Below are 27,092 nucleotides of genomic sequence, written 5' to 3' on the forward strand. Positions count from 1 at the left end.
TAAGATAAATGTTTATTAGAGTGCAATAAAACTGCAGATTTTTATTTATCAGGCATATTTATTAGGAAAGGCGATAACTTATTGAACGTTCCCCTCTAATTTTATCATGTTTGGAATTTCATAAACAAAATATATAATCTCATAAACAAAGTCAAACTTTATGGCCATCACAACTGAGGTCTAAAAATCATAAATTCTTCAGAAAACTTTGAATTCAGAGTAACTAATTTGGCAAAATACCTTCTGTGGTTTGTTTTTATCCAAAAAATTCACAAGCGAATCTTTAAAGTTAAGCAATCACAAGAATTATGTTCGTCATTCAGCATTTTTTGGGAAACAGGCTGGAAATAGTTTAAAATGGTGCACTCGTAATTCTGTGTTTTATCCTGATACTATATTAAATGATAAGAAATATCTTTAGTATAGCAGCCTTGTTATTCAAAAAAAATATATAATAAATAAATAAAATAAAATATATATATATACACAGAGAATTCTGGTTATTTGGGCCACCAGTTAATCGGGGCAGCCTTTTTATTTGGGATAAATCTTAAAGAACAAAACCTAATTGAGAAAATAGCCAGTTTTCTTCGTTTATTTGGGACAACATGCCGTTTAATTGGGGCAGGAGACTGCAGCACTCGAGATCCCCCCCCCCCCCCAGTTGTCTCTGAGCAGACTACGTGGTCCTCCGGTTGGAGGCAGTTGTAAGCTTATAGTTAGGCACCAGTTAACATGATCACTGGTTAGAATCAGCCACTTTATAGAATCAAATTTCAAAAAATCAAATCATTAAAATGTGCTACACTTTCATTGCTATCAATTTTGAATGCCTTTGGTATTTTTTCTAAAGTGCATATCTGGAGGTCACAACCATAAAACAATAAAAACAATTTGCAGTTTCTGGTTTATTGGGCTTTTCTGTTAGTGCAATCTATTATAAATGGGTAGTAAACTCGGTCTTATTGCATTTGCTATAATACCGATTGCTGGAATTCTGTGGGGTTTTTATGTTATTATGGTGAAATGCGTTTCCCCTTTGTCTTTTATCATATAAAAAACAAATAAATTTTTAGAATCTTCTCTTCATTCCTACTTTTTAAACTTCATGAACTTGTTACTACATATCTCACTTGTGAATATCGTTTTAGTTGCAATTTGTGCATGCCGTGTTCTTTGTTATTGATTGCTTATCTTTTTTACTGTTTTAAATTTTACACCCCAAAAAAATGTCAGTGAACAGAAATATCAATTAATTAGTATGTACATATTACAGTGTTAATTAAGCTATGTATGTAAGCATAAATTTATTTTTATTTTGCTAACTGGAAAATATTCTTCCGATTTTCATGTATCATTTAATTTTATTAATTGGTAAGGTAATAAAAATGTAAATTCGTGCTTTATATTTTACTTTTATAGGCTGTAGATAATGTTCCTCCTATTTTCGCTTATTAGAATCGCCGTTTAATAGAAGTAAAATTCAGTTCATAAACGTGATCATAATGACCAGTGCTTACTGCATATCATATAGTAAACTGTAATTTATTATGGAGCATCCTTCGTAACATGATATGATCATACAGTGAGCCAATCGCAAAGCATAGGTCCACTGTATTTTTAACTGTTTACGTGAAACCACATTAATGGGGCAGCCGCTTAATCCGGCCAATGTGTCCCAAATAACCAGAATTATTATTTATTTGTTTATTTTTCCAACTATTTCACTTCCAACATATACTGAGAGAAATTGAAGCCAAAACCAAAACTTTGCAGGATATAATATATAAACAGGTGCATGGTGTTCTTTGTACCTGCATGGGGCAATATGATTTTTTTTTATGGCTACTGTTCCAGTTAAAAAGTCAAAGTAATTAACGATGCAGATCAAAACTGAAGACTATCCTGGAAGCACATTAACACTACTAGAGAATCGAGAAAAATTCCATATAGATTTCAGGACTTTAGAAAAACCTATTTTTATTTGAATTTTTATTAGTTTACTGTGCACTTTAAATCTTTACTTGTAAATCTATAAATGAAATACATTGATTTACACTGTTATTTACATTTGAAAGAAGTCTAATCAGATCATCTTGATGAATTTTAATGAACTGTGTCTCAAAAGAAAAGTATCCTGAGCTATACCAACAAGTGCTTTTCATGAGCTCATTTTTGGCAGCATGTACATAGATAAACAAGTATTTTTACTGATAACCATCGTGGAGGTTCTCTTTGATTTGCAACTACATTGGTTGACTGGGATAGAATTCTTTCCTTTGCAAAAAGCAGAACCAAATGTCCTATTAAATATGGCAATTATAAAGAAATGGTTGTTTTTATAATCATAAAATTGACTGTAAATTAAACTTATCTCAAAAGTGTACTGTATTCTGTTATTCAGTTTAATTCTTAGATACAGAAAAACTTCAAATAAAATTGTAGTGAAAACTAAAGTTTGTTTATATATTTCTGATTTAAAATAAAAAATTCAGCTGAAAAAAAACTTCAGCTTTTTTTCCTTCTTTACAGAATATACACATTCTGTAAAGAAGGAAAAAAAAGCTGAAGTTTTTTATGTGTATCCTGCGAAAAAATGCTGACTGAAGTTTATGGCTCTTTGTCTCAAAAGTTTGAGCACTCCTGATTTAAGGCTTTTGTTTCACAACAACAGGCTTTATGTGAATCACATTTAAAAACTAATTTTAAAAAATTTTACCTTGACTGGTTGCAAAGTTCCAACATAGACTCTCATCAGCTTTGGGACCAGTTGGAGCATTGTATTATTGTACTGTATTGCATTGTTCTGCATCTAATGATTTTGTCACAGAAGTGAAAATTTCTGAGGCTGTAGTTGTTGGCAAGGGCATCCTAAATAATTATTTGCAAGAAACATTTTTTTTTTTTTTTTATCATCACTGAGCCAGTGTCCAAAAAATTTTTGGAGGGCAGAGCATATCCCACAATGGGGATAATCAATATTTTTAATTCTATTATTTTAATATTAATAATAATTATTATTATACTATTGATAATTTTCATTATTAGAACACTACTAAATCATAATATCAATTATTTTACCCATATTTATATTTGTTTTATTATTTATTTTTTCATACAAATACATTTTTGGATAAGTTAATACTACTGAAAATTGTATTTTCTCATTTTGTTTTTGTAGCAAATATTTTGAAATATATTAGCAAGTTTTTCTATCTTTATAGGTTACAGGAGTTGCTAATCCTGGCAAAACAGTAACAATAGTTTTGCGTGGTTCCAATAAACTGGTTCTTGAAGAAGCAGAACGTTCATTACACGATGCCCTTTGTGTTATCCGTTGTCTTGTAAAAAAGAGGTAATTAACTGAATGAAATATAATCTATAACTGACAGTAATATTTATTTGAGCTTTGCTAAAACTAAAGTTCAGAAAATTCAGTACTATTTGAAGTGAATTACTCAGCATTATGTTGTCACAGAAATAATGAACAGGCTATTAAACTAGGAGGGAAGACCCAAATTCCTAAGCTGGGGCTTGTGGAGAATAGATTTTGGGTCTGGATTCATTCCTTGCCTTGTGATGTAACCTTTTTAGCAGGGAGAAAGCTGTATGGTTACTGAATGAATGCGGATGGATACTAAAATAAGACTAAACTGAAAAGGTTGGATAAAGTGTATGCCAAAGCTTTATCACTGTTTGGACAGAGCAGGTTTGTCCCTGCTGTAATTGTCCAGGTCATCAAGATCCTCACTGCTTATTAGGGAAACAGAACTCAAACACAGTGTTAAATATGCTTCTAAACATCATCATGATAAGTACAATGAAAGTTAGATGATTAATGGGAAAGAAGTGTAATTATGAGAAGAACTAGACTGGTGTAATGTAATTGGATGAATGCCAAGGAGTTACAGCTGAATAATGATTGTGCATTAACTTATTCTGGAAATAAGATGCAGTGCAAAATAGGTGTAGCAATAGCTTTTGGAACCAGTTTAGAAAAAAGTTTAATTGGGTGTGGACCACTATCCAGTAGAGTTCTGTGGATGTGAAGTTTATGATGGATAGTTTGAAATTTGTCTGTGCTTATGACACAGATGAAGGTCCCTCCCAAAAAAATACTTTAATATCTTTCTAAGATATTAAAGTATTTTAGTATCTTAGAAATACAATACAGTCAGTTCAATACAATCATTTCTGCTAATAACGTACATGTGTTCCTAAAAAGTCTCCATGTTATGGTATTTCGTCCATTAAAAAGAACAGAGATTATGGAGAAAATAGGGATAGGGCAGAGCACTCAAAAAATGTTCAGTCTGGTAAATAAAACACTAAAAAAAGTTAGAAACCCAATAAAATTGCTAACACAGGTTTGTAATATTTATTTATTTATAAATAAATAAATAAATATTACAGTAAATATAGCACTTTACCTTGACAAGATATGTTTTGCTTGATTGATATTTTTGTTCACTGACATTTTCTTTCTTTCCCCTTTTTTTTTTTTTTATTATAAAATTTAAAACAATAAAAAAGAAAAGGCAATCAATAGTGATGAACACAGGATGCGCAAATGGGACAGGTTTACGAAGCTTAAAAAATGGGAATGAAGAGAAGATTTTGAAAATTTCTTTGTTTTTTTATATGATTGAAGATTTCATTTAAGGGGAAACACATTTCATCATAATAACGTAAAAACCCATAGAATTCCAGCTATCAGTATTATTGCATATACAATAAGATCAAGTTACTACCTGTTTATAATTGAATTGTACTAACAGGAACATCCAGTAAACCGGGAGCTACAAATTGTTTTTATTGTTTTGTGGTAGTGGCCTCCAGAAATGTGCTCTTCTATTCATGCTATCCTATCCCACCTCACGAAATTTCTGTTCAAACAGAAAAACATGCACTCCCAAAAACATGAGTCAGCCTACAATATCACCTTGTGATATTGTCTTGTGAATACAGCAAATGGCAACAGTGTCTCTGGCCAATACTACTACAGTAAATGGGAAATATAGCTCTCACACATTTTTACTAAGCTTCATAAGCTTGTATGTATTGCTGAAAAGCTCACTACGTTTAGCTTGGTGCTGAGTTTTGCGTTCACCTGGTGTTATTCACAGATGAAATTGCACATGAGCCAATGCAAAAATCGTGTCATACCCATTGTTCCCTAACATATCAGTTGCATTGGAGCAATTTGTGTTGTGAAAATGTGCATTATAGCAGAACTGACTGTATACATTAATGATAAAGGAAAATATTGGTTGGAAATTTAAATAACAGGATGAGAAATGATAATCAGAGCTTAAAGAGATATTTTAAGAAAATTTGGTATAAAACATAAACCTAACTATAATGAAAAAAATAAAATGCTACTAGAATTGTGTGCAAGCCATGCATTCTTAATTACAATATTTAGCTTAAAGTTTACATGGAAGAAGCATGATGGAAAAAGTGAAAAATATAATCAACACTTAGAAAACAATTATAAACAATCTGTACAGAGTGAACAGCTGTTTGGAAGAAAAGTAATGCAGAGGAAGCAGTATTTGTAATGTGCTTGTGCCAAAAGGGATTAGAAGTCAGGATAATAACTAAAAGAGATATATCATTTTGCCTAGAAATCGGAGTAACACCAAAGATAAGTATAGGAGCAGAAGAATCCTTTTTGCAAGATATAAGACAAGACTGAGTTTTAGAAGGATTGAAATCAACTAAGTTGTCTTTGCCCCACTGGAGATCGGCATTTAAGGAATTGGCAGTGGATATTCTAGAAGTTGAAGCTGATTGAGCACGGCAAGATTTCTCAAAATGGAGAATGGAATGCAATGTGCTATCATCGGCAAAACTGTGGATAGGATTTCCAGTCAATGGAAGATCATTAATATACAAGAGGAAAAGAGTGGAGGGAAAGAACTGAACCTTAGGGGACACCAGCATTAGTGGAGAAGTTAGAAGACAGAGCCATCTACCATCACCTTCAGTGAGCGGTCAGGAAGAAAACTGGATTACCAATTACAAAAAACAGTTAGCAAACCATAAGATGGAAGCTTGTTTAGAAGACCCCTTATGCCAAACACAATCGAAAGCCTTTGAGATGTTAAGAGCAACTGTTTGTGTTTCACCGAACTTTTCCATTGAATTTGTCCATAAATGGGTAACATAAGCCGGATTATCACCAGTGGATTGACACCGATGGAATCCATACTGGCGAGCATTGATCAGACGGAAGGTGTCTAGGTAGTTTAAGAGTTGGCGATTAATTGATTTCTCCATTACTTTAGAAAGAGTAGAAGTAATTGCAATGGGACGATAATTGGATGAGAGGGATTTGTCACCCTTTTTAGGAACTGCCTGATATGAGCAAATTTCCAAGCAGAAGGAAAAACACCTTTGGAATAAGAAAGTGAAAAAAGGTGGCAAAGAACAGCAGTAAGTTCAGGAGCACAGGGTTTGAGAAAAAGTGGAGAAATTCTATCAGGACCTGGAGCTTTCTTAGCATCAAGATTCGTCACAATCCTTCTGAAATTATTTTGATGGAAAACCACAAAAGGCATTGAATGGAGTGTGTTGGGAATGGTGGGAGGTGTTTTACCAAGATCATTATTGCATGAGTTGGAAGAAAATTGGGATGCTAGCAGGTCAGCTTTATCCTTGGCTGAAGTGACAACAGAACTATCTAGTTTTGACAGAGGTGGATGCAGAGATGGGCAAAAGTTGCGGACAATAGCTTTGGCAAGAGACCAGAATGCTCGGCTAGGTTAGGGCAAGAAGCAAGTTTTCTACTCTTAGGCTGCTCAAAGTCTAGTTTTCACTGATTAATACCTGCTTTACAATTGTTGCAAGCTTTGGTGTAGGCAGAAAATGAAACTGAAGAATTGGAAACAAGCCAATTACGATATGTAACGTTCTTCTCTTGAACAGCCTTAGCACATTTATTGGAAAACCAAGGTTTAGATAAAGGATGAGATTTTAAAGTGGAGTGTGGAATGAAGGATTCCATTCCTACAAGAATAATTTCACTGACACGATCTGAGCAAATGTTGACATCAGATGTTTTCAAACAGTAATCCGACCAAGGAAAAGAAATCGTGCAGGTCATCCCATTTTTCATTCTTGTATTGCCAAACAACATGAGGTTGGGAATAGCCACGAGATAAAGGCTCCATTGGGGAAGAGACAATCACCAAGTTGTGATCTGAGGTGCCTAAAGGATCACTCACTTCGACCATGTACTTAGAAGGGTTGTTTGTGAGAAAAAAGATCAAGCGTGTTGGCTGTATGGTTAGGATTGTCCAGTATTCTTGTAGGTAAATGAACAATCTGTGCAAGGTCATTAGTAATTGCAAAAGCCTCAGCATCTCGACCAGCTGGGTCAGTGTTGCTAGAAAACAGAAGCCAGCTGGAGTTGTGAACATGAAAATCACCAAGGAAAAATTACCTTACCATTAGGAAAGTTGGACTGTAGAAAGTCAAGTTGCAAAGAGAGGAAGTCAAAGAGCTCCAAGTGATTAGTTGAGTTGAGAGAACGGTAGAGATAACAGATGAATTTGACACAATGAGGTAGAGAGATTTTAAGCCAGAGAAGATCGAAACGAAAAAAGGAGATTCCAAATTACCAAGTCTCTGACAAAGAATATCGGAACGGACATGTGCACTAGTACCACCTTTGAGGCAAAAGGAATCATACAGCAAATAATTTGGGCAATCTGAGATGAGCAGTGATTGAATCAACCGATTACTTAGATTCTGTCAGAAAAAGTACATGGGGTTTGGCAGACTGTAAGTGGAAAGGAACATCATTGAGATTAGAACTGAGACCATATATTTGTGAAATGAACTAGGAAGTGTTTGGGAGGTTTAGATCTTTTCGCAGATAAGCTTACTCTGTTAGTTTGACAATTCATGGTATATTCAATAGTAAGGAAAAGTGTGTGGGGGGGACGTGCTGTATGAAGTAATGAAATTTTTGTATATGCCGTACAGATGGTAAGAATATATCCAGATCCTTGACATAACGAGGCCTCAACAATGCCCCCCCCCCCCGCACACACTACTCGGACTCCTTCCAGTCACTATCTGGCAGAGTAGAGGTAGCAAGATTATACACTAACTGATCTAGAAGCCTCCTGGAAAGTTACCAATAGGTTCAGTCCAGTGTACTAACTAGCGACCGGCCTGCAAACACCATTTTAGAGCTGTACCCTCAATGTAAGGAAGATTGGAACTTGCCATGGTGTTCATCATAACCTCAAAAGTCATCAGTCATACTGCATGATGGAAGAGATGGGGAAGGGTAGGTCAGAACTTAGCTCTTGAGACTAAACATGGGTTTCACCACTTCAAGCCTCCAATAAGCAAAGTTGTGGTATTGCATCGGTTGATGAGTCATCTACCACCTAGTATTGCCTGGTAACAGAGAGAGGTGGCATTCCTCCATGTGGTGTGGGTGCTACACCTCGACCCCTGCTTGCGTTGGTTCACACTTGGGTGGTCACCCACAGTATGCTTGTGCATTTAGGTTATACCCATGATTGCTAACAGTTCCACCATCATGAAAGTGCAAGCAGAGGATTCCACCATCATGAAAGTGCAAGCAGACCATCCGGTCTTTGCCGAAATTGGGTCAGGTCCACTTGACTTGAATGTCACCTGAATATCAGTTTCATCAGCATTTTAGACTCCCAGGTAGCAAGTACTGCTTGCCTGACATATCTGAGAGAATGTCTGTGACAACCTCAAGGGCCACTCGCTGTCTCATAGACTTACTATTTCTGCTGCATGCAGAAACTTCCATGGGCACTGTTTTTCTGAATTGACTTCTATAATTCCCGCTCTCTCTTTCAGAACAGTCCGAACACATGAAGCCACCAGCCAACATCCATTTACTGTTCAACTTCAAACTCACAGAACCAACTTTTCATCATCCTTGTTTATTCATTCAACTGCCATTTTCTGGAACAACCTTCCTTCATACATATTTCCTGAAAATTAGTCTAGAGAAGTTCAAGTCTAATGTCAACAGATATCTTCTTTCGTCTTCTCTGCCTCCAACCCAAGCACGGTACTAAGTCCTATAGGTTCTAATACCTCTCATGTTTGGGGTTTTTATTTAAAAAAAAAACGAATTTCCTGATTTGAGATTGAGGCATGTCCATCTTGTGTTGAATCAATCAGTGCCAAAAATAAGAGTATAAAAAGTGTTAGAAATGTCCAAAAAGCTCCCAGATGTCTCTGTAACCATTAACCCGGCAACTGTTGCATATATCCAAAAAGTACTAAGGTGGCTGTTAAATGTAAATAAAAAATTATCTGACATCAGTTGCCAATTTTAATATTCCTGAATTATTTTAATTCCTTTCATTCTGCATCATTGATTGTTTCGTTAATGAAGGAAGTTTGATCATAAATAAAATAACACATTTTCAGTAAACCTAATGCAATCATTAAAATATGGATTTGAAATTAGCAGGGTCTTTCTGTCCTATTCTCTCAGCACACTTGTTACATGCTTTAGAAGCAGCTTGAATTGTTGATGCATGCTAGCTTATGTAAACAGTTTTATTGTCAATAATGAAGATTGTGGGAATTTTGTTTTCACAAGTGAAAATGAAAAGTGCTGTCATAAACAACTCAAGAGCCAATACCAGAAGAATGTTAGTTTCACTTTCACAAGTGCGTAGCTGCCATTCTTAGCAGTGGGCTCACATTTCCATAGCAACAAATTATGCCATGCACAAAGAAGGGAGGCAAGTTCACACTGGCACAAATGTGCCTACCCCAAGTGTGTTATTTAAAAAAAATAAAATTTATTTTGTACCAATAAAAGGTTTTAAAAATATAGCACATTTTGGAGAACAATGCACTCCTTAGTGTAATAGTGTTAAGGTGAATACACTCCCATTGCAGGTTTGAATATAGGAATCCTTTTGCTCAAAATTGAATGGCATTTCTGATGGTAACATGACTTTAGATGAATGTGAAAAATTTAAAAGAACTAGAGGAAGCTGTAAAAGAAGTATGTAGGAGGATGGGGGAAGGTCTATAAAGACAAATTCATTATGCAGTCATGTATGCATGAAGAAATATAAGAAATTTTAATTTCAACTAATACTGGTAAATTATTCCCTGGAACAAAAAAGAAAAGAAAAAAAAAAAAACTTAAGAAAACTTAATTCTGGGAATGTTATAGAAAATAAGTATGAGGAAGTAACATACTGAAATAAGAAACAGTATTTCCAAAGCATTTTTCGAATAAATTAACTCAAAAAAAAAAAAAAGAAAAATTGTTTTGCATTTAGGTATTTAAAAATCTGTGTATCAAAAATGCTGAAAGCTGGAGGGAAAATAGTATCATGCTTTCAGCATTTCAGTCACATTTCAGCATTACATTACATCAGGTTACTCAGAGGTCATTTTCGGAAGGGAAAGTTCCAGAAGAAAGGAGTAAGGCATTAATTCGTGCCAAAAAAATACCGTGCTACATGAAACCATGTAGGAGGCTTGAAGTGGTGGAACCCACGTTTAGTCTCTAGAGCTAAGTTCCGGTCAATCCTTCCCTATCTCTTCCATCATGCAGTATGATTGATGACTTTTGAGGTTATGATGAACGTCGTGGCGAGATCCAATATTCCTTACATTTCGAGGGTACAGCTCTAAAACGGTTTTCGCAGGCCGGCCGCCAGTTAGTACACCGGACCGGACTTATTGGTAACTCTCTAGGAGGCTTCCGGATCAGCTAGTATATAATCTTGCTACCTCTACTCTGCCAGATAGTGACTGGAGGGAGTCCGAGTAGTGTGTATGCGGGGAGCATTGTCGAGGCCACGTTATGTCAAGGATCTGGGTATATTCTTACCACACGTACACCATATCCAAAAATTTCATTACTTCATACAGCATGTCCCACCCACTTTTTCTCACTATTGAATACACCATGAATTGTCAAACTAATAGAGCAAGCTTATCTGCGAAAAGATCTAAACCTCCCAAGGACTTCCTAATTCATTTCACAAATATACGTGGTCTCAATTCTAATCTCAACGATGTCCATTTCCACTTGCAGTCTGCCAAACCTCATGTACTTTTTTTGACAGAATCTCAGTTATCGGTTGATTCAACTACTGCTCATCTCAGATGCCCAAATTATTCGCTGTATGATTCCTTTCGCCTCAAAGGTGGTACTTGTGCATATGTCCGTTCTGATATTCCCTGTCAGAGACTTGGCAATTTGGAATCTCCTCTCTTTGATCTTCTCTGGCTTAAAATCTCTCTACCTCATTGTGTCAAATTCATCTGTTGTCTCTACCGTTCTCCCAACTCGACTAATCACTTGGAGCTCTTTGACTTCCTCTCGTTGCAACTTGACTTTCTCCAGTCCAACTCTCCTAACAGTGAGGTAATTTTCCTTGGTGATTTTAATGTTCATAACCCCAGCTGGCTTCCATTTTCTAGTCACACCGACCCAGCAGGTCGAGATGCTGAGGCTTTTGCAATTACTAATGACCTAGCACAGATTGTTCATTTACCTACAAGAATACCGGACAATCCTAATCATACAGCCAACACGCTTGATCTTTTTCTCACAAACAACCCTTCTAAGTACACGGTCGAAGTGAGAGCTCCTTTAGGCACTTCAGATCACAACTTGGTGATTGTCTCTTCTCCAATGGAACCTTTATCTCATGGCTATTCCCAACCTCGTGTTGTTTGGCATTACAAGAATGCAAAATGGGATGACCTGCGAGACTTCTTTTCTTCTTTTCCTTGGTCGGATTACTGTTTCAAAAGTTCTGATGTCAACGTTTACTCAGATCGTGTCAGTGAAATTATTCTTGCAGGAATGGAATTCTTTATCTCACACTCCACTTTAAAATCTCGTCCTTTATCTAAACCTTGGTTTTCCAATAAATGTGCTAAGGCTGTCCAAGAGAAGAATGTTGCATATCGTAATTGGCTTGTTTCTAATTCTCAGTTTCATTTTCTGCCTACACCAAAGCTCGCAACAATTGTAAAGCAGTTATTAATCAGTCCAAACTAGAGTTTGAACAGGCTAAGAGTAGAAAACTTGCTTCTTGCCCTAATGGTAGCCGAGAATTCTGGTCTCTTGCCAAAGCTATTGGCCGCAACTTTTGCCCATCTCTGCTCCCACCTCTGTCCAAACCACATGGTTCTGTTGTCACTTCAGCCAAGGATAAAGCTGACCTGCTAGCATCCCATTTTTCTTCCAGCTCATGTATTAATGATCTTGGTAAAACACCTCCCACCATTCCCAACACACTCCATTCAATGCCTCCTGTGGTCTTCCAGAAGGATTTTGATGAATCTCAATGCTAAGAAAGCTCCAGGTCCTGATGGTATTTCTCCACTTGTTCTCAAAACCTGTGCTCCTGAACTTACTCCTATTCTTTGCCGCCTTTTTTCACTTTCTTATTCTAAAGGTGTTTTTCCTTCTGCTTGGAAATTTGCTCATATCCAGCCAGTTCCTAAAAAGGGTGACAAATCCCTCCCATCCAATTATCGTCCCATTGCAATTACTTCTACTCTTTCTAAAGTAAAGGAGAAATCAATTAACCGCCAACTCTTAAACTACCTAGAAACCTTCCGTCTGATCAACGATCACCAGTATGGATTCCGTCAGTGTCGATCCACTGGTGATATTCTGGCTTATGTTATCCATTTATGGACTAATTCAATGGAAAGGTTCGGTGAAACACAAGTAGTTGCTCTTGACATCTCAAAGGCTTTTGATCGTGTTTGGCATAAAGGTCTTCTAAACAAGCTTCCATCTTATGGTTTGCCAACTGTTTTTAGTAATTGGTTATCCAGTTTTCTCTCTGATCGCTCACTGAGGGTGATGGTTGATGGCTCTCTGTCTTCTAACTTCTCCACTAATGCCGGTGTCCCCCAACTTTCAGTTCTTTCCGCCACTCTTTTCCTCTTGTATATCAATGACCTTCTTCCATTGACTGGAAATACTATCCATAGTTTTGCCGATGATAGCACATTGCATTCAACTTTACATTTTGAGAAACCTTGTCCTGCTCAATCAGCTTCAACTTCTCGAAAATCTGCTACCAATTCCTTAAATGCCGATCTTCAGTTAATTCTCCAGTGGGGCAAAGACAACTTAGTTGATTTCAACCATTCTAAAACTCAGTCTTGTCTTATATCTCGCAAAAAGGATTCTTCTGCTCCTATGCTTATCCAATTTCTAGGCAAAAGGATATATCTCTTTTGGGGATTACCCTGACTTCTAATCTCTCTTGGCACAAGCACATTACAAATATTGCTTCCTCTGCATCAAAAAAACTTGGTTTTCTCTTTCGCTCTCGGTGTTACTTTTCTTCCAAACAGCTGCTCACTCTGTATAAATCGCAAATCTGCCCTGCCATGGAATATTGTTCCCACATCTGGGGTGGTGCCCCCAAAACCTCTCTCAGGCTTCTTGATTCCATTCAGAAGAGGGCAGTTAGGTTAATTAATGATCCATCTCTAACAGAGTCTCTCCACTCGCTATCTCATAGATGCACTGTTTCTGCTGCATGCCTCTTCTACAGATACTTCCATGGGCACTGTTCTTCTGAATTAGCTTCTGTAATTCCCGCTCTCTCTTTCAAAACAGTCCGAACACGTGCCGCCACCAGCCAACATCCATTTACTGTCCAACTTCAAACCCACAGAACCAACTTTTCATCTTCCTCATTTATTCATTCAACTGCCGTTCTCTGGAACAACCTTAATTCATACGTATTTCCTGAAAATTACAATCTACAGAAGTTCAAGTCCAATGTTAGCAAATATCTTGTTTCGTCTTCTCAATCTCCAACCCAAGCACGGTACTAAGTACTATAGGTTCTAATACCTCTCGTGTTTGGGGTTCACATAAAAAAATAAAAAAAAAAAAACCACACTGATCGAGGTATTATTAGTATGTATTTTAATGCAATGCGTTCCGACAATTTGATTATGTGGGTCGAGTTGCAAAAATATATAAGTGTTTGTTTACTATAAATTGATGCACACGAAGTTCTTGCAAAAAAATAAATTAAAATGATAAAAATTAAAAATAGTAGTAAGTACAGTACAAAAGATTTTTTATTGCAGTATGTATATACCAAAAGAATATAAGTGAAGTATGTACTGTATTTTTACTTTGAAAAATAACTGATCAGCTTAGTTTGCACAGTTCTTTTCTTCTTTTTATCTGCATACATCTCTTTATAACATCGGTCATTTTGCAACGCCTGCCTTACTTTCATACCTCATTCGATGTTTGGATCTAGAAGAACTCTCAGCGCCATTACATTTCTTCTTTCTACCCATATTTGCGTATAAAGACGTAATGTTTTTAAAAAAATAATCTTTAATAAAAATACGCAGCGAAAAATATTTTTACAGCTTACGCACTGTGAGCGATCTCACCGCTCGGAATCTAGACTGTTTACTAAAATTAACTCAAAAATGAATGCTAGTAGAGTCTGTATATAATGGGAGCTGTGACAACAGTCAGTGTGCCCTTGAATCCATAACACATTGGCCTACATGCTGGCATTATAATACATACATACATATCAAATGTATTGGTGCATAATTTTTTTCAATTTGTAAAACGTGTTACAGCGAAACCGTGCTGTTCGAAACTGCGCTATGCGAGGTATTCCTGTACTGATTTTCACTCCCTAGTGTATCAGGTTTAAAATCTTTGCAAGTGTCTTCAGAAAGAGGATTAGAATTATTGTTGAATGTATAGGTAGGTTTTAGGTCAAACAGGGAATACCCAAAACAGATAATCACACCAAGATTATATTTTAGGATTTGTTGATCTTAAAAAACATACAGTAAAGTACCTGGAAACTTTTTTATCACTTAGAATTCTATATGCCACTGCTCTTAACTTTTCACATTGGGTATACAGGAACACAGTCAGATCTCAGATTACTCTCATTTTTTTAAAATCACAATGTTATATTTCTGCAGTCTTTTGATTTTTAGATGACATTGAATGTATTTTGAATAAGATAATTTATTCTTTACTGATATGTGTTAACCTTTTATTATGATTTATATCTGAATTGCACATTTGTTAATAAGTAGGAGAAATTTTTGAAATTGCCATGTACTGTTGTCAGCTGCTTAAACAGAACCAAAAGAGATTGTGATATGAAATTACATTCAAATTAGATGTTGATGTTAGACAAAATCATGTTTTTTGTAGTTATGATTAAAGGTACACTTAAGGAAGCTTAAAGTAGCAATACAGTATTAATATTAAATATAAGTAATTATCCATTTTTAATAGTTTCAACATATTTCATGAGAAGGGGTTGTGTGTTTTTTTTTTTTTTTTTTTTGGCTGATGCTGTATTAGCTTGCTTTCTTGCATCATGTGCCCTTGCTAATGCTAATTCTTTGTTCCAAGAATCAAACACCCGCTGGCGGAAGGAAAACTTCTATATATAGATCTATCCTACAACCATCCTTCCTCAATTTGAATTTATGCCCTCAACTGAGTAGTCTGAGCGAGAGGAAGAATGCCATCAGCATTGATCCTGCTCAATACATTCAAGACCTTAAACACCTCAGTCAGATTACTTTGCAGGTGCCCAGTCTCCAGATGCTGCAATTTGCAGAACTTCAGCCTTTCTTGGTACGACCACCCTTTTGTTTCCTCACCAATCCCACTGCTCTTCTCTACACCTGTTAAAACAGATCTACATCCTTCCTAAAATAAGGCCTCCAGACTTGTATGCAGTTTAACTCCGAGGGGCTCATGACACACCCAGGGTCCTGAGCTGGATATCATCATTCTTCTCTTTCTTGGTGATTCCCTTCTACTTCGTGCTCTCTCTCTCTCTCTCTCTCTCTCTCTCTCTCTCAGGGTAACTCAGGATTTTTTTTTTTTTTTTGGCTGGTGCAGCATAAGCCTCAAGCTTCCTTGCACCATATAGATAATAATAATAAACAAGATGGGGCCTAACTATTGCCTTGTACAATGGGATAATCATGTCCCTTTCTCTGCTAGCAGAGTTCTTGTATATCATTGATAAAACCCAATAAGCAGTTTTGGCAGACTCCATTGCCCAGAGAACTCCATATATGACTACACAATTATCGCTAGGTCTTTTTTCATTTTCCACTATCCTGAATGTATTAACCACACAGATTTGGTAAGTTAACCTGAGATTAATGCTACCCATGTTCAGTATCTTGCACTTGTCAATATTAAACTTCAACTGGCATTTCTTAGCACATCTGCCTAATTTTTTCTAGACCTTGTTGCAAAAGCTTACATTGACCCCGGGGGCTCACATCTGGTGAGCATAGGCTTGGCACACCCAGGGTTCTGAGCTGGATATCATCATTCTTCTCTTTCTTGGTGATTCCCTTCTACTTTTTTCTCTCTCTCTCTCTCTCAGGATTACTCGGGAACTTTTTTTTTTTTCCTGATGCAGCATAAGCCTCAGGCTTCCTTGCATCATATGGATATTAATAATAATAATAATATTCAGTGATACATTCATATTATTGCTAATGTTGGTGCTCATTTTAAATTAAATATTCATGTGAAGATTTAGTTCACTTTCCACGCTATAGCAATGCTGCTTATTATTGAAAAATGAAAAAAATAATAATAAATGTTTTTTATTATTTTTTTTATTACCACACTTATTTTAGAGCACTTATTGCTGGTGGAGGCGCTCCTGAAATTGAATTATCCCTGCGTTTATCTGAATATGCACGTACGCTTACAGGTATGGAAGCTTATTGTTTCCGGGCTTTTGCTGAAGCTTTGGAGATCATTCCTTTAACACTAGCAGAAAATGCTGGATTGAATCCCATCTCTACAGTGACAGAACTTCGGAATCGTCATGCCAAAGGAGAAAAAACTTCTGGCATTAACGTTCGAAAGGCAAGTACATGTGTATATTGATTAACAAATTTTTTTTTTAATCTAACATTCAAATTATCTAAATTATTTTAAATAAAAACTGGACATTTGTATGAGTGGTTTTGGCAGTTTACTTGCTTTGGTAATGAATGTTATGAAGAATTTCAAAAAAAAATTCTACACAGCAGTAATTTACAACCTCATTGAATACATTACTGCAAAGTGATACATAAGAAAAATGGTCCATTATTTTCTGCAGTTTGTGCTCATTTTAAAAAGTTGGGTGTGAATCCATGCCCTGTAGTTATGTTTGACTATGTATTAAGTAGGATTCTCACCTGGTTGCTTCAACTTTGAATTGTAACAGTAATTAGAAAAATTACTGTTAAATATTTATTTATTATTTATTTTTTTTTTAAGGAATTGCTTTTTACCAGCTGTATGCTTAAGTAAAATTTGCTAGATTTCTGTGAGACGTAATCACTTGATAATTATGCCATTTGTTTACTGCTTGTCTCCCCTTTCTGTAAATGAACTCTACACTCTTGTATGCTTGAACAGTAATTGGTTTAATTTTAAAATGCCAGTGACAGTGGTCTTTTCAAAAAACACTTATTTTAATGCTGCGTAAAACATTAAAAGAAGTGCTTTGTACATAACAATTTAAATTTCATTTAAATTTATATATTTTAATACTAATTCCAGTTTCAGTACCAAAATAGTAAGTATTAAAAATGTGCTTTCTTCACTAGTTAACATGTGTACTTTAATTTCAGATTGGATGAATCCACAATATATATCTACACTCTCCTGTCAGATTTGTTTATTGATTTTTATTATTACTTCCTTCTTTTTAAATTATTATTTCTATATGTGGTATGTATGTATAACTTTTATTAATGAATATATGAATGAATGAGTATCACATAGTGTGCAGTATATGCTCTAGTCCAGGTAAAATAGTATTATTAAAACTACCCTTAAATTATCCTTGTCTGAGAAGGGGTATGTGATTATTGTAAGTTTGAGACAGTGTCCTAGTGGGATCAATATTTTTGACTTGGTCTTTACCAAAAAGTTAATGCAGAAAGCAGTCATCTAGATGGTCCAAGAACAGGCTGCAACTAGACAAATGCCCTATCTACAAGTGCCAGGCTCTGTCTGGATAGTTAAGGCCCAAAATTCATAAAGAATATGAATTTATATAGCACTTGCTATTTGTACACTGAAACTTTTTTGACTTTATCCAATTTAATAGAATTTTGTAATTTAATAAATGATTTTTATAACTGTATGGTAAATTTCATCCATGTTATAAATCCATTTATATTGGTGAAGTTTTTCTTGTGTTCATTGCTACCCTGGTCAGCAGTAATGAAAAATTAATTTGTTATGCATTGTGAACTCTGAACTGCAAGCAATTGCAAAATGAACTTGCCTACTAAATTGCACTTAAAGAATGTATCTAATATCAGAATAGATGAAAGATGGGGCCCATCATATTAAGGGTTAAAATAATGATAATACTCCTTAATATATGTTATGGGAGGGGGTTGACTTTTATCAGTGATTTCATTTATGTGATTGTAAATCTGTTAATGTCTTTGGACTTTGTCAAGGAAAGTGTATATAGAACATATATGGCTCTTCTATAAAATAATATAAAAATATACAGAAAATATAATTGGTTAACAAGGTAAGCCAGTGGATATAATGTTTTAGAATTACATTGGTAATTCAAAATTTATGCTGTTGTGTACTATAGAAACTGAATTTCCTCCAGTTACTGCATATAATATTAGTTGAGATCCAATTTTTAACTAATTTCTATTTAAGACCCCTTATATGTAAAATGTGATAGGTTTTATCACAACCATGTCATGTACACATAGGGAAAAAATGCATTTTGTTGTTATTTCAGGGTGCTGTGACTAATATACTAGAAGAAAATGTAATTCAGCCTCTTCTTGTATCAACTAGTGCAGTAAGTTTAGCTGCCGAGACTGTTCAGAGTATCTTAAAGATTGATGACATTGTAAGTTTTGTCTTTCTATCTGCTATCGTGATGTATGTGTGTTTGTATGTATGTGCATTTTGTTTATTTGTAATGAAAAATGAATGTCTGGTTTCCGTGAAATTGCTGGCAATATATGGCATTTGTAGGAATAGATTTTAGACAGAATTATTTTCCCAGCTGCAAACAATCGGGTAATGGACAATTATTATGTTTTCCAAGATGCATTATTTACGTTGATACCGAGTGAATTATTGGGTAGCCAATAGGTAACAGATGAAATAAAACAGTGAACTGAAATATCAAAAATTGACTTTCTTACTGGAATATGCAAAAATATGGAGCACCCACTACCTTTCAGCTTTATGCTATAGAAAAATATATTTGCACATCTGTTTTAGTATTATGTATATTATCAGCACTCCTGCTTATTGATTATGGAAGATATTAGCACATTTTGAACATAGCTTTTTATTGTGAGCTAAGGTAATAGAATATTAACATTAATAATGTTTTATGATGCTTGTTTCTCACATGAATTCTTTGCAAAGAATTAGCTAAGGTTTTACAGAAAGGTTCCCAGTTTTTCAGACTTTTTTTCTCTCCATTTTTCAGCAGTGAAGGATGCCAGAACTTTCTCAATAATATCAGTATGACATTCACCATTTAGATTGCTTTCATAGAACACATTGTTTTCGCCCCAATGCCGTAGGAACTGTTTACCTTTCTAAACTACTTAGGAATATATCATAAAATATAAGTTATTTTAAATAAAGTCAGTATTTCATTATTAACCATTAGAAATACACATATGGCCCTGGCAGCTCTCCATTTTTCAGCAGTGAAGGATGCCAGAACTTTCTCAATAATATCAGTATGACATTCACCATTTAGATTGCTTTCATAGAACACATTGTTTTTGCCCCAATGCCGTAGGAACTGTTTACCTTTCTAAACTACTTAGGAATATATCATAAAATATAAGTTATTTTAAATAAAGTCAGTATTTCATTATTAACCATTAGAAATACACATATGGCCCTGGCAGCCTATATGTTGTTAAACTCCGACACAACAACCACTCAGCCTTAGAAACGAGTTATGAAATTGAACAATCAATTTGCCTCATGATTTGCACTACACAAATGCTATGTTTACTTATAAAAATATGATTTGTGGCTCTAAATTACTTATGATCAATTTGTTTTCCAAGTCTTTGGCATTAATCAAATTACCCTGAATGTTGAAAAAAGCCTCATTTTTGTGTGCAGCTTTCTGTGTCTCCTGCAGTGAGCTCACGGTGAACATTTGATGATATGACACGTTTGAAAATTGCATGATATCACCTTCAAGCCAGTTGACAATTACTAGCTGTTCGGGGTTGCTTGACTCAGCAGTTAACATTGTAAAATATCTCTCACATCTGTGAGAGAACATGTTTTACAATGCTAACCCTGTCCTCCCCAATTGCCCAATGATCTGGTGTGTATTGTTTTGCACTGAATATTTTTAACAAATAATTAATTTTTTTGCCAGTTATTGCATTATTTCTGGTAATTTTTACTGCAGTGAGTACTGTTTATATGTGTATGTCACAAAGATATAACATTATGATCACATGTGCTCAAAAAAGGATTTTCAAAATTTTTAGATTTTCCTTCAAGCTTTTGAGAATATTTTATAATTTTTGCTTGCTGGATAGAAAATGCTGAGTTACAAACTTATGTTCATTGTTTTCTTAACTACATAAGTGAAAGAATTAATATTATCCATAGTTATATTGGCAATAGATTTTTTTAATGTATATTCCTTTGGTGCAAAGCTGAATGGTACTAGGTGCTTCATAATTGTACATACTATTGTACAAGGAGTATTGAAATGAACTTTTCAACATAGTCACCTCTAAGGGCTATACAACCAGATGCAGTGTTCCCCTGTATTTCAAAGTCCACTTAGGTAGAATCTGCCATCATTTGAAAAAAGAAAAAAATTAAATTAAAAAGAAAGAAAAAAAGTGAATTTTTTTTTTTTTTTTTTTTTTCAGTACACGAAACAGGTAGATTTGAGAGGAGGATATATACATTTCACGAACAATAGTATCCAAAGAAACACTGTTAGTTGCAATAAAGGCTTTCAGTTCATAAATCTAATATGTTAGGGCTACTATTTTTGGCTTGTATGACAGTCTCAACTCTACTGAGCATAGTTTTCTATCAGCTTCTGGTAGAAAAGTAGGTGTCTGCTGGAATTTACCTCTGTTCCTTCTACGGAGGAACTGTTAGAGGGTTTGAAAGAATGCCATTTTAGCATTCTCTAATCCAATGCCCCAGATGCTTCACAGGTGTTCAGTGGGGTTTGAGGGCCAGGCTCTGAGCCATCCTCTCTAACTTTTCAGTATCACTATCCACAAATTAGTCCTGTTTTTCCCCTGTTGTGTGATGTGTTTTCATGCTGATAGTGAGAAGGCCTTTTTCCACAGTACTTCACAGTGTAAAAAAAGGGTAAAGTGCAGCCATTATCAACCCACTGCAGGATGGAAGCCTACTCAACAATTCATGCTGAGGGAAAATGGACCATAATCTGCCACGCTGGTCCAGTGCGGGTTGGCAGATCGACCGTATTCAGCAGTCAGGGGCTTGAACCCTGGTCTACTCAAAGAGCGTGTACTACTGCACTCCCGCTCCTGACCACTTGGCTATGGAGTCACAGTGTATGTAACATTTTAATATTTTCATGTTAACACACCTGAAAATATTAAAAATTTTTATTTTTAATATTTTCTAAAATAAAAATCAAAAGATTTTTTATTTTATGATATTAAAAGGATATGATTTTCTTTAATATAGCATGCAAATGTTATAGAATGTTTGTAGTTTTTTGCAATATTATGTAATTATTAATCCAATAAAGTAATCAAGTAATAAAAATGAAATTCAAGCTTAAAAAGAAAGACAGCCAAAAAGCAGAAGGTGCTAAAGTTAAATGAATTTAATGTAAGAAAAAGAGAGGGAGGGGGAAGAAACATAATATGAGTGCTATATAGGTATAGCATGATTAAATTTTGAATAGAAAAAAAGCCAGTGGGCAATGTCAGATATAGTCAAATTTAAAAGATATGCTCTGCTATCTATATCAGTGGTTCCCAAACTTTATTTCAATTCTAATTTACACATTAAACACCAGTGATATTTATTATTAGAACCCTTTCAGGGCTGTAACCAACCCAACATTAGACAGCTTAACAGTAAATAAGATTGTTTTCATTTGTATGTGGACTTAACTAGGTAATAAAATTACTTGGGAAAGCAAATGATGGATAGATACTTCACAGGCCTGTGAACACACAGTTGTAGTAAAACTTCTGAGCCATGATGGGTGAAATATGATTAAAGCATAAACCAAGAATATCAGTTAACCATGGTCCTGAAAGTAGGGTCTCAAAAACTACTTCAAATAAACAAATTGGTGAACAGAAAAGCTGTGAGCAAACTGCATAAGATTAGGTAATGTATTTTACAGCCTGTGTCTATATAGGATATGCTAAAAGGGAGCAGCATTTCAAGTGTGATTTATATTGATAACTAGAGTTTAAAAAATTGGTGACACATTTCTTTGATGACTTTTATTATGAAATTTATAAATTCTACAGTTGAGTTACCAGCATTAGGTATCTAATATTCCTTAGGAACAGAGCAATTGAAAAATACTTAAGGATCATTACTCTTAGATCAATTGCCTTGTATTAATTCCCAGTTCTGTTTATATTACAGATCACAACAGTGCGATAAAGAACAGGAACCTAACTGGTACTTCCTCTCTGAAAGCATATGTGGAGGAAAAATGTGGAATATAATACTATCTGCAAGCACTTAGGAACAACAAGAAATCACTCTAAATACTTATTTATAATAAACAAAATCAAAACATTGCCAAGAATGAAAATTTTCTTCGAGCAGTCTTGTGGGTATCTTCCATGCTGCCTTCTATAAAAAGTGATAGGTGTTACATCTGACTTATTTGAAAAGCTTGATATTTCATTACTTGTTAACTAGCAGTGGGGCTGCACCATTGCAATGATGATATTTTACATACTTAACCATCATTCAATCTTCTGAATAAGTTATACAATAAAAATTTGCTGATGCACCTTGTTTAATGTACTTTTTTTTTACAATGCTTATTAATTTTAAATAAAAAATAAATTTTTAGAATTAGTTTCTTTTCTAGGTGATTATGTTTATAGCACTTACATTAGCTGCAGTGAGATAATTAAAGCAGCCAATGTAATTAAATTAACTGTAAATACACTAAAAGTGAAGTTTGCTTTAGTGGTTTAAAATTTACAAGTCATCTATCCTTTAAACACATTTCTGCTGCAGTGAACAATGCACTGTGCTAACATCTGAAAGACTGCTAATGCAAAGAACATGCATGTATGGTAGTATACTTTGGCATTATAAATGGAGTACAATAGTTTTAGAAGTTCTGAAATTTAATTGACTATGAACGGGCATAATCATTGGTACTGCTATTGTGGACACAGCATAGGTGGTGGACTGTTTGCAATATTTGTAACTGCTGCAAACTAGCAATACAACATGCAGTAGTCAAAGTGGTATGGTGCAGCAATGGAAAAACTTTTTTTCCCTGCTTGCCAAATATAAGCTAAAACAAAAATATAACACCTTTTCTTGAGCCATGAAAGAAGGGGTGGGGAGGCCAAAATTAGTAAATAGGTATAGAAAAGGTCAAACAATACTTAAGTTTCTACTTAGAACTTTGTTGCTGTATAATTGTGTAAAATATGAGATGACCTCAAAGCTTCATAGGATGTCTTCTACTCCATACTCTCCAAATAATATCGACTAAAAAATGGTTAAAAACAACTTAAAATTTAAATGTGTGCTCCTCACTCTTTGCTTGTGGATGACCCGACATCCCAGGGATCACAGCCATAGGCCCAACCCCGGACATACAAACCCCCACTCCACGAAACTCCAAGTGATTGAAGACATTATGTCAAATATATTATGGCATAAAAGTAAACTTTAAAAGAAAATTTTGATAAAAACTCAGCGATGGAATTAAACCAATTTATAAAAATTGGTATTTAACTTTAGTTGAAGTTTTTCAGACCATTTGTGCAAGCAATCTAAGTCATTTTGAAGCAAAATGACCTGGCTCTGGTAACTAACCACACTTCCCAGCTATAAATAATCAGCAAACTTTAACTTCCCATGCACTCCCTCATCAGTGTCATTAAGGAAGATAAGAAACAGAAATGGATCCAGTGCTGATCCCCAAGGGATTAGTATTCACTACCCTCATCCACCATGAAGAATGTCCATTTATGATAACCCTCTGTCTGCTTACCCTTGATCCCTTAATGGATCTTACAAGAAATCTCAGTTTGCTCTATTTTAAATAATTGTCCCTCACTGGAAACCTCATCAAAAGCTTTACTAAATTCAAGGTAAATAATGTCAGAGTTATTTCTTGCATTGAAGTGTTTTGCAACTTCGTTGTAATAATTAACTTGATTGGCTAGGCAGGACTTCCCCTTCACAAACCCATGCTGTGATCCATTAAGAATACCATTTCTAAGTGGCCCTATATTGTATCTATAAATGAAACTCACTGGGTTGTAGTTACCCATCATGTCTTTCGTACCTCTTTTGTTGATTGGGAGGTATCACTTTTCCAGTCCAGGGGGATATGTCCTGGAGTCTAATGGTAACCTAATTAACATCCCCAATGGTGATGTATACTGAAAGGACAATTCATGAGATACCTGGTTCCTGGGCAGTGTGATGCTGTCAACCCTCTTACTAGTGGGCAAACCCACCGCTTGGCAGGTAAATAGGTACACTGCATTTACGTAGACGATAATTTGATGTCAGTATGGATAAATGTGAGTTAACTGACTTTGAAAGAGGGATAGTGGGTACCAAATGCATGTGTCACTATTGCGGAGGTGGCACAGAAATTGCACCATCTCATTTGACAGTATCAAGAGTGTGTTGGGAATATGCCATTTCTGGAATAACATCTCATCGTGGAGAGCGCTGTGGGCTAACGTGGCCAGCAATGTCTGTCTCGCATTGTTTCAGCCAACTGGAGAGTGACAGTGGCACAAATCACTGCCTACATCGAGGGAGGTGCCAGAAAAGTCTCCACCAAGGCTAGGCAATCATTAGCTGCAATAGGTAATGGGAGCCGCCGACCCACTAGAGTCCCATTGATAACACCACAACATAGGACTCTACGCCTCAACTTGGCGAAAGAACATCGGCACTGGGCCTTGGATGATTGGAGATGGGTCTCCTGGTTTAAAGAGTCCCATTTCCAGTTATTTCGAGTGGACAGGAGAAACTGCACAAAGGCAGAAATATTTGGCAGAAACCGCATGAAGCTATGTACTCATCACGTCAACAAGGCACTGTTTGGACTGTTTGATGGTCAGTCTGTAATGATCTGTTGCGTGTTCAACTGGCACACGGGACCTGTGGTACGTCTAGACATCTCTGAATGGGACAGGTTACGTGTCCATCCTTGCAGACCATCTGCATCCCTTCATGGTCATCGTGTATCCACAGGGCAATGGACTCTTCCAGCAGGACAGTGCGTTCTCCACAGCCATGGTGACTAGAACATGGTTCGAAGAGCATTCTGCAGATTTTACCACCATGGAATGGCCTCCCCATTCATTGGACATGAACCCTGTAGAGCATCTTTGGGATGCTGTGAAAAGGTCCATTCAAGCTTTGGATCCTCCACCTAGGAATGCAACGGAATTATGGACAACGGTGCAGCAAGCATGGATGGAAACTCCTCTGGGACGCTTTCATGAACTGGTGGACTCAATGCCTCGCCGTGTGACTGCCTTTATCTAGGTGAAAGGCGGGCCTGCCTGTTATTAGGTAGGTATCACATGATTTTTTTGTCCACTCAGTGTACTTGCATGCAGTCTTTTCTTATATAACAGATTATATATACCATTCATGCCCTTGCCGCTATTCAGTTTCAGTACTGATCCACAGAGGAGGTGCAAAAAGGTAATGGACAACTATAGACCATGAGGTTTTTTAGTCATCTCATTATTATGATTCGTGGAAATGGGGGCATATTTCTTTTCAAAGTTATAATCGAATCTTAAAATAATACTTTTCTACAAAAAATTGGATAGAATTCCATCAAGTGATACTGATGGAATCCTATTTCACAACCTCAAACACATTATGTGAAGTAACATGTTCCAGCAAACAGAATTACATAATTGTAATTACATATTTTGTATCTTGAAAATGCCATGTTTAGAAATGCTCATAATTCACTCTTGCACCATGCAGTTGCATATGTATATGCGTGGTGGATATTATGATACCAACTATTCAGCTGCAAGTTTTGTAGAGCATGGTCTTTTTACATCATTACACAGATTGAATAAAAAAAAAGATGTATGGAAGCTATAAATGGCCTGAGGAAGTGTATTATCTAGTATTCATATTAGGAGTTGCAAATGATGCAAGGGCGCCTCCGTAGCCAGGTGAGCAGGAGCAGCAGTGCGTAGCACATGCTTCTTGATTAGACTGGGGTTTGAGTCCGTGACCACTGAATACAGAGGATGCAGAAAGGTCAGGGAATGGCCATCGCATATCCCCGGGGCAATATGGCCTTAGTTGCTAATGCTCCTAAAAAAAAAAAAAAAAAAAAATGATGCAAGAAAGCAAGCTTATAAAGCATCAGCAAAAAATCTCCACATCACCTGTCCACCCCTTCCCCCAGTAGTTTGTCTAGTTCCTTTTTTTTTTTTTTTTTTTTTGAATTTATTCATACTGGCTACTTCTACAACAGGTGGAAGTTGGTTCCAACAATCAACCACCCACTGACTGAAGGCAAAATTAATTTGAATTTATACCTCATGTCTAGTTTGAGCAAGAGGAAGAATCCCATTTGCAAATGCCTAGGCTCCAGATGCTGCAATTTTCAGAACTGAAGCCTTTCTTTGTAAGGCTACTCCTTTTTTCCTGTCATCAGTCTCATTACCCTTCTCTGCATCCATTCCAGCAGATCTATATCCTTCCTAAATTAAGGCCTCCAGACCTGTATGCAGTCTTACGATTACCTTGTAAAATGGGATAATCACCTTATCCTTGCTGGCAAAATTCCTGTATATCATTG

At 35.8% G+C, this 27,092-nt stretch overlaps 1 protein-coding gene across 1 annotated transcript in view; it reads left to right on the top strand.

The window, feature by feature from the left end:
- The window catches only part of CCT4 (chaperonin containing TCP1 subunit 4), a 110,906-nt gene extending 87,877 nt beyond the window's left edge, over window positions 1-23,029 (top strand). Inside the window, exons 11-14 of the mRNA XM_090386891.1 lie at window positions 3,225-3,355; window positions 16,684-16,918; window positions 18,819-18,932; window positions 22,682-23,029. Of these exons, the coding sequence (XP_090243017.1) occupies window positions 3,225-3,355; window positions 16,684-16,918; window positions 18,819-18,932; window positions 22,682-22,699 (498 nt within the window). The 3' untranslated portion in view covers window positions 22,700-23,029. The remainder of the gene's footprint in view (window positions 1-3,224; window positions 3,356-16,683; window positions 16,919-18,818; window positions 18,933-22,681) is intronic.
- The last annotated feature ends 4,063 nt before the right edge of the window (window positions 23,030-27,092 follow it).

The sequence above is a fragment of the Mastigoproctus giganteus genome, chromosome 12 (assembly GCF_048544385.1).
Source record: "Mastigoproctus giganteus isolate SK-2022 chromosome 12, ASM4854438v1, whole genome shotgun sequence".
NCBI lineage: Eukaryota > Metazoa > Arthropoda > Arachnida > Uropygi > Thelyphonidae > Mastigoproctus > Mastigoproctus giganteus.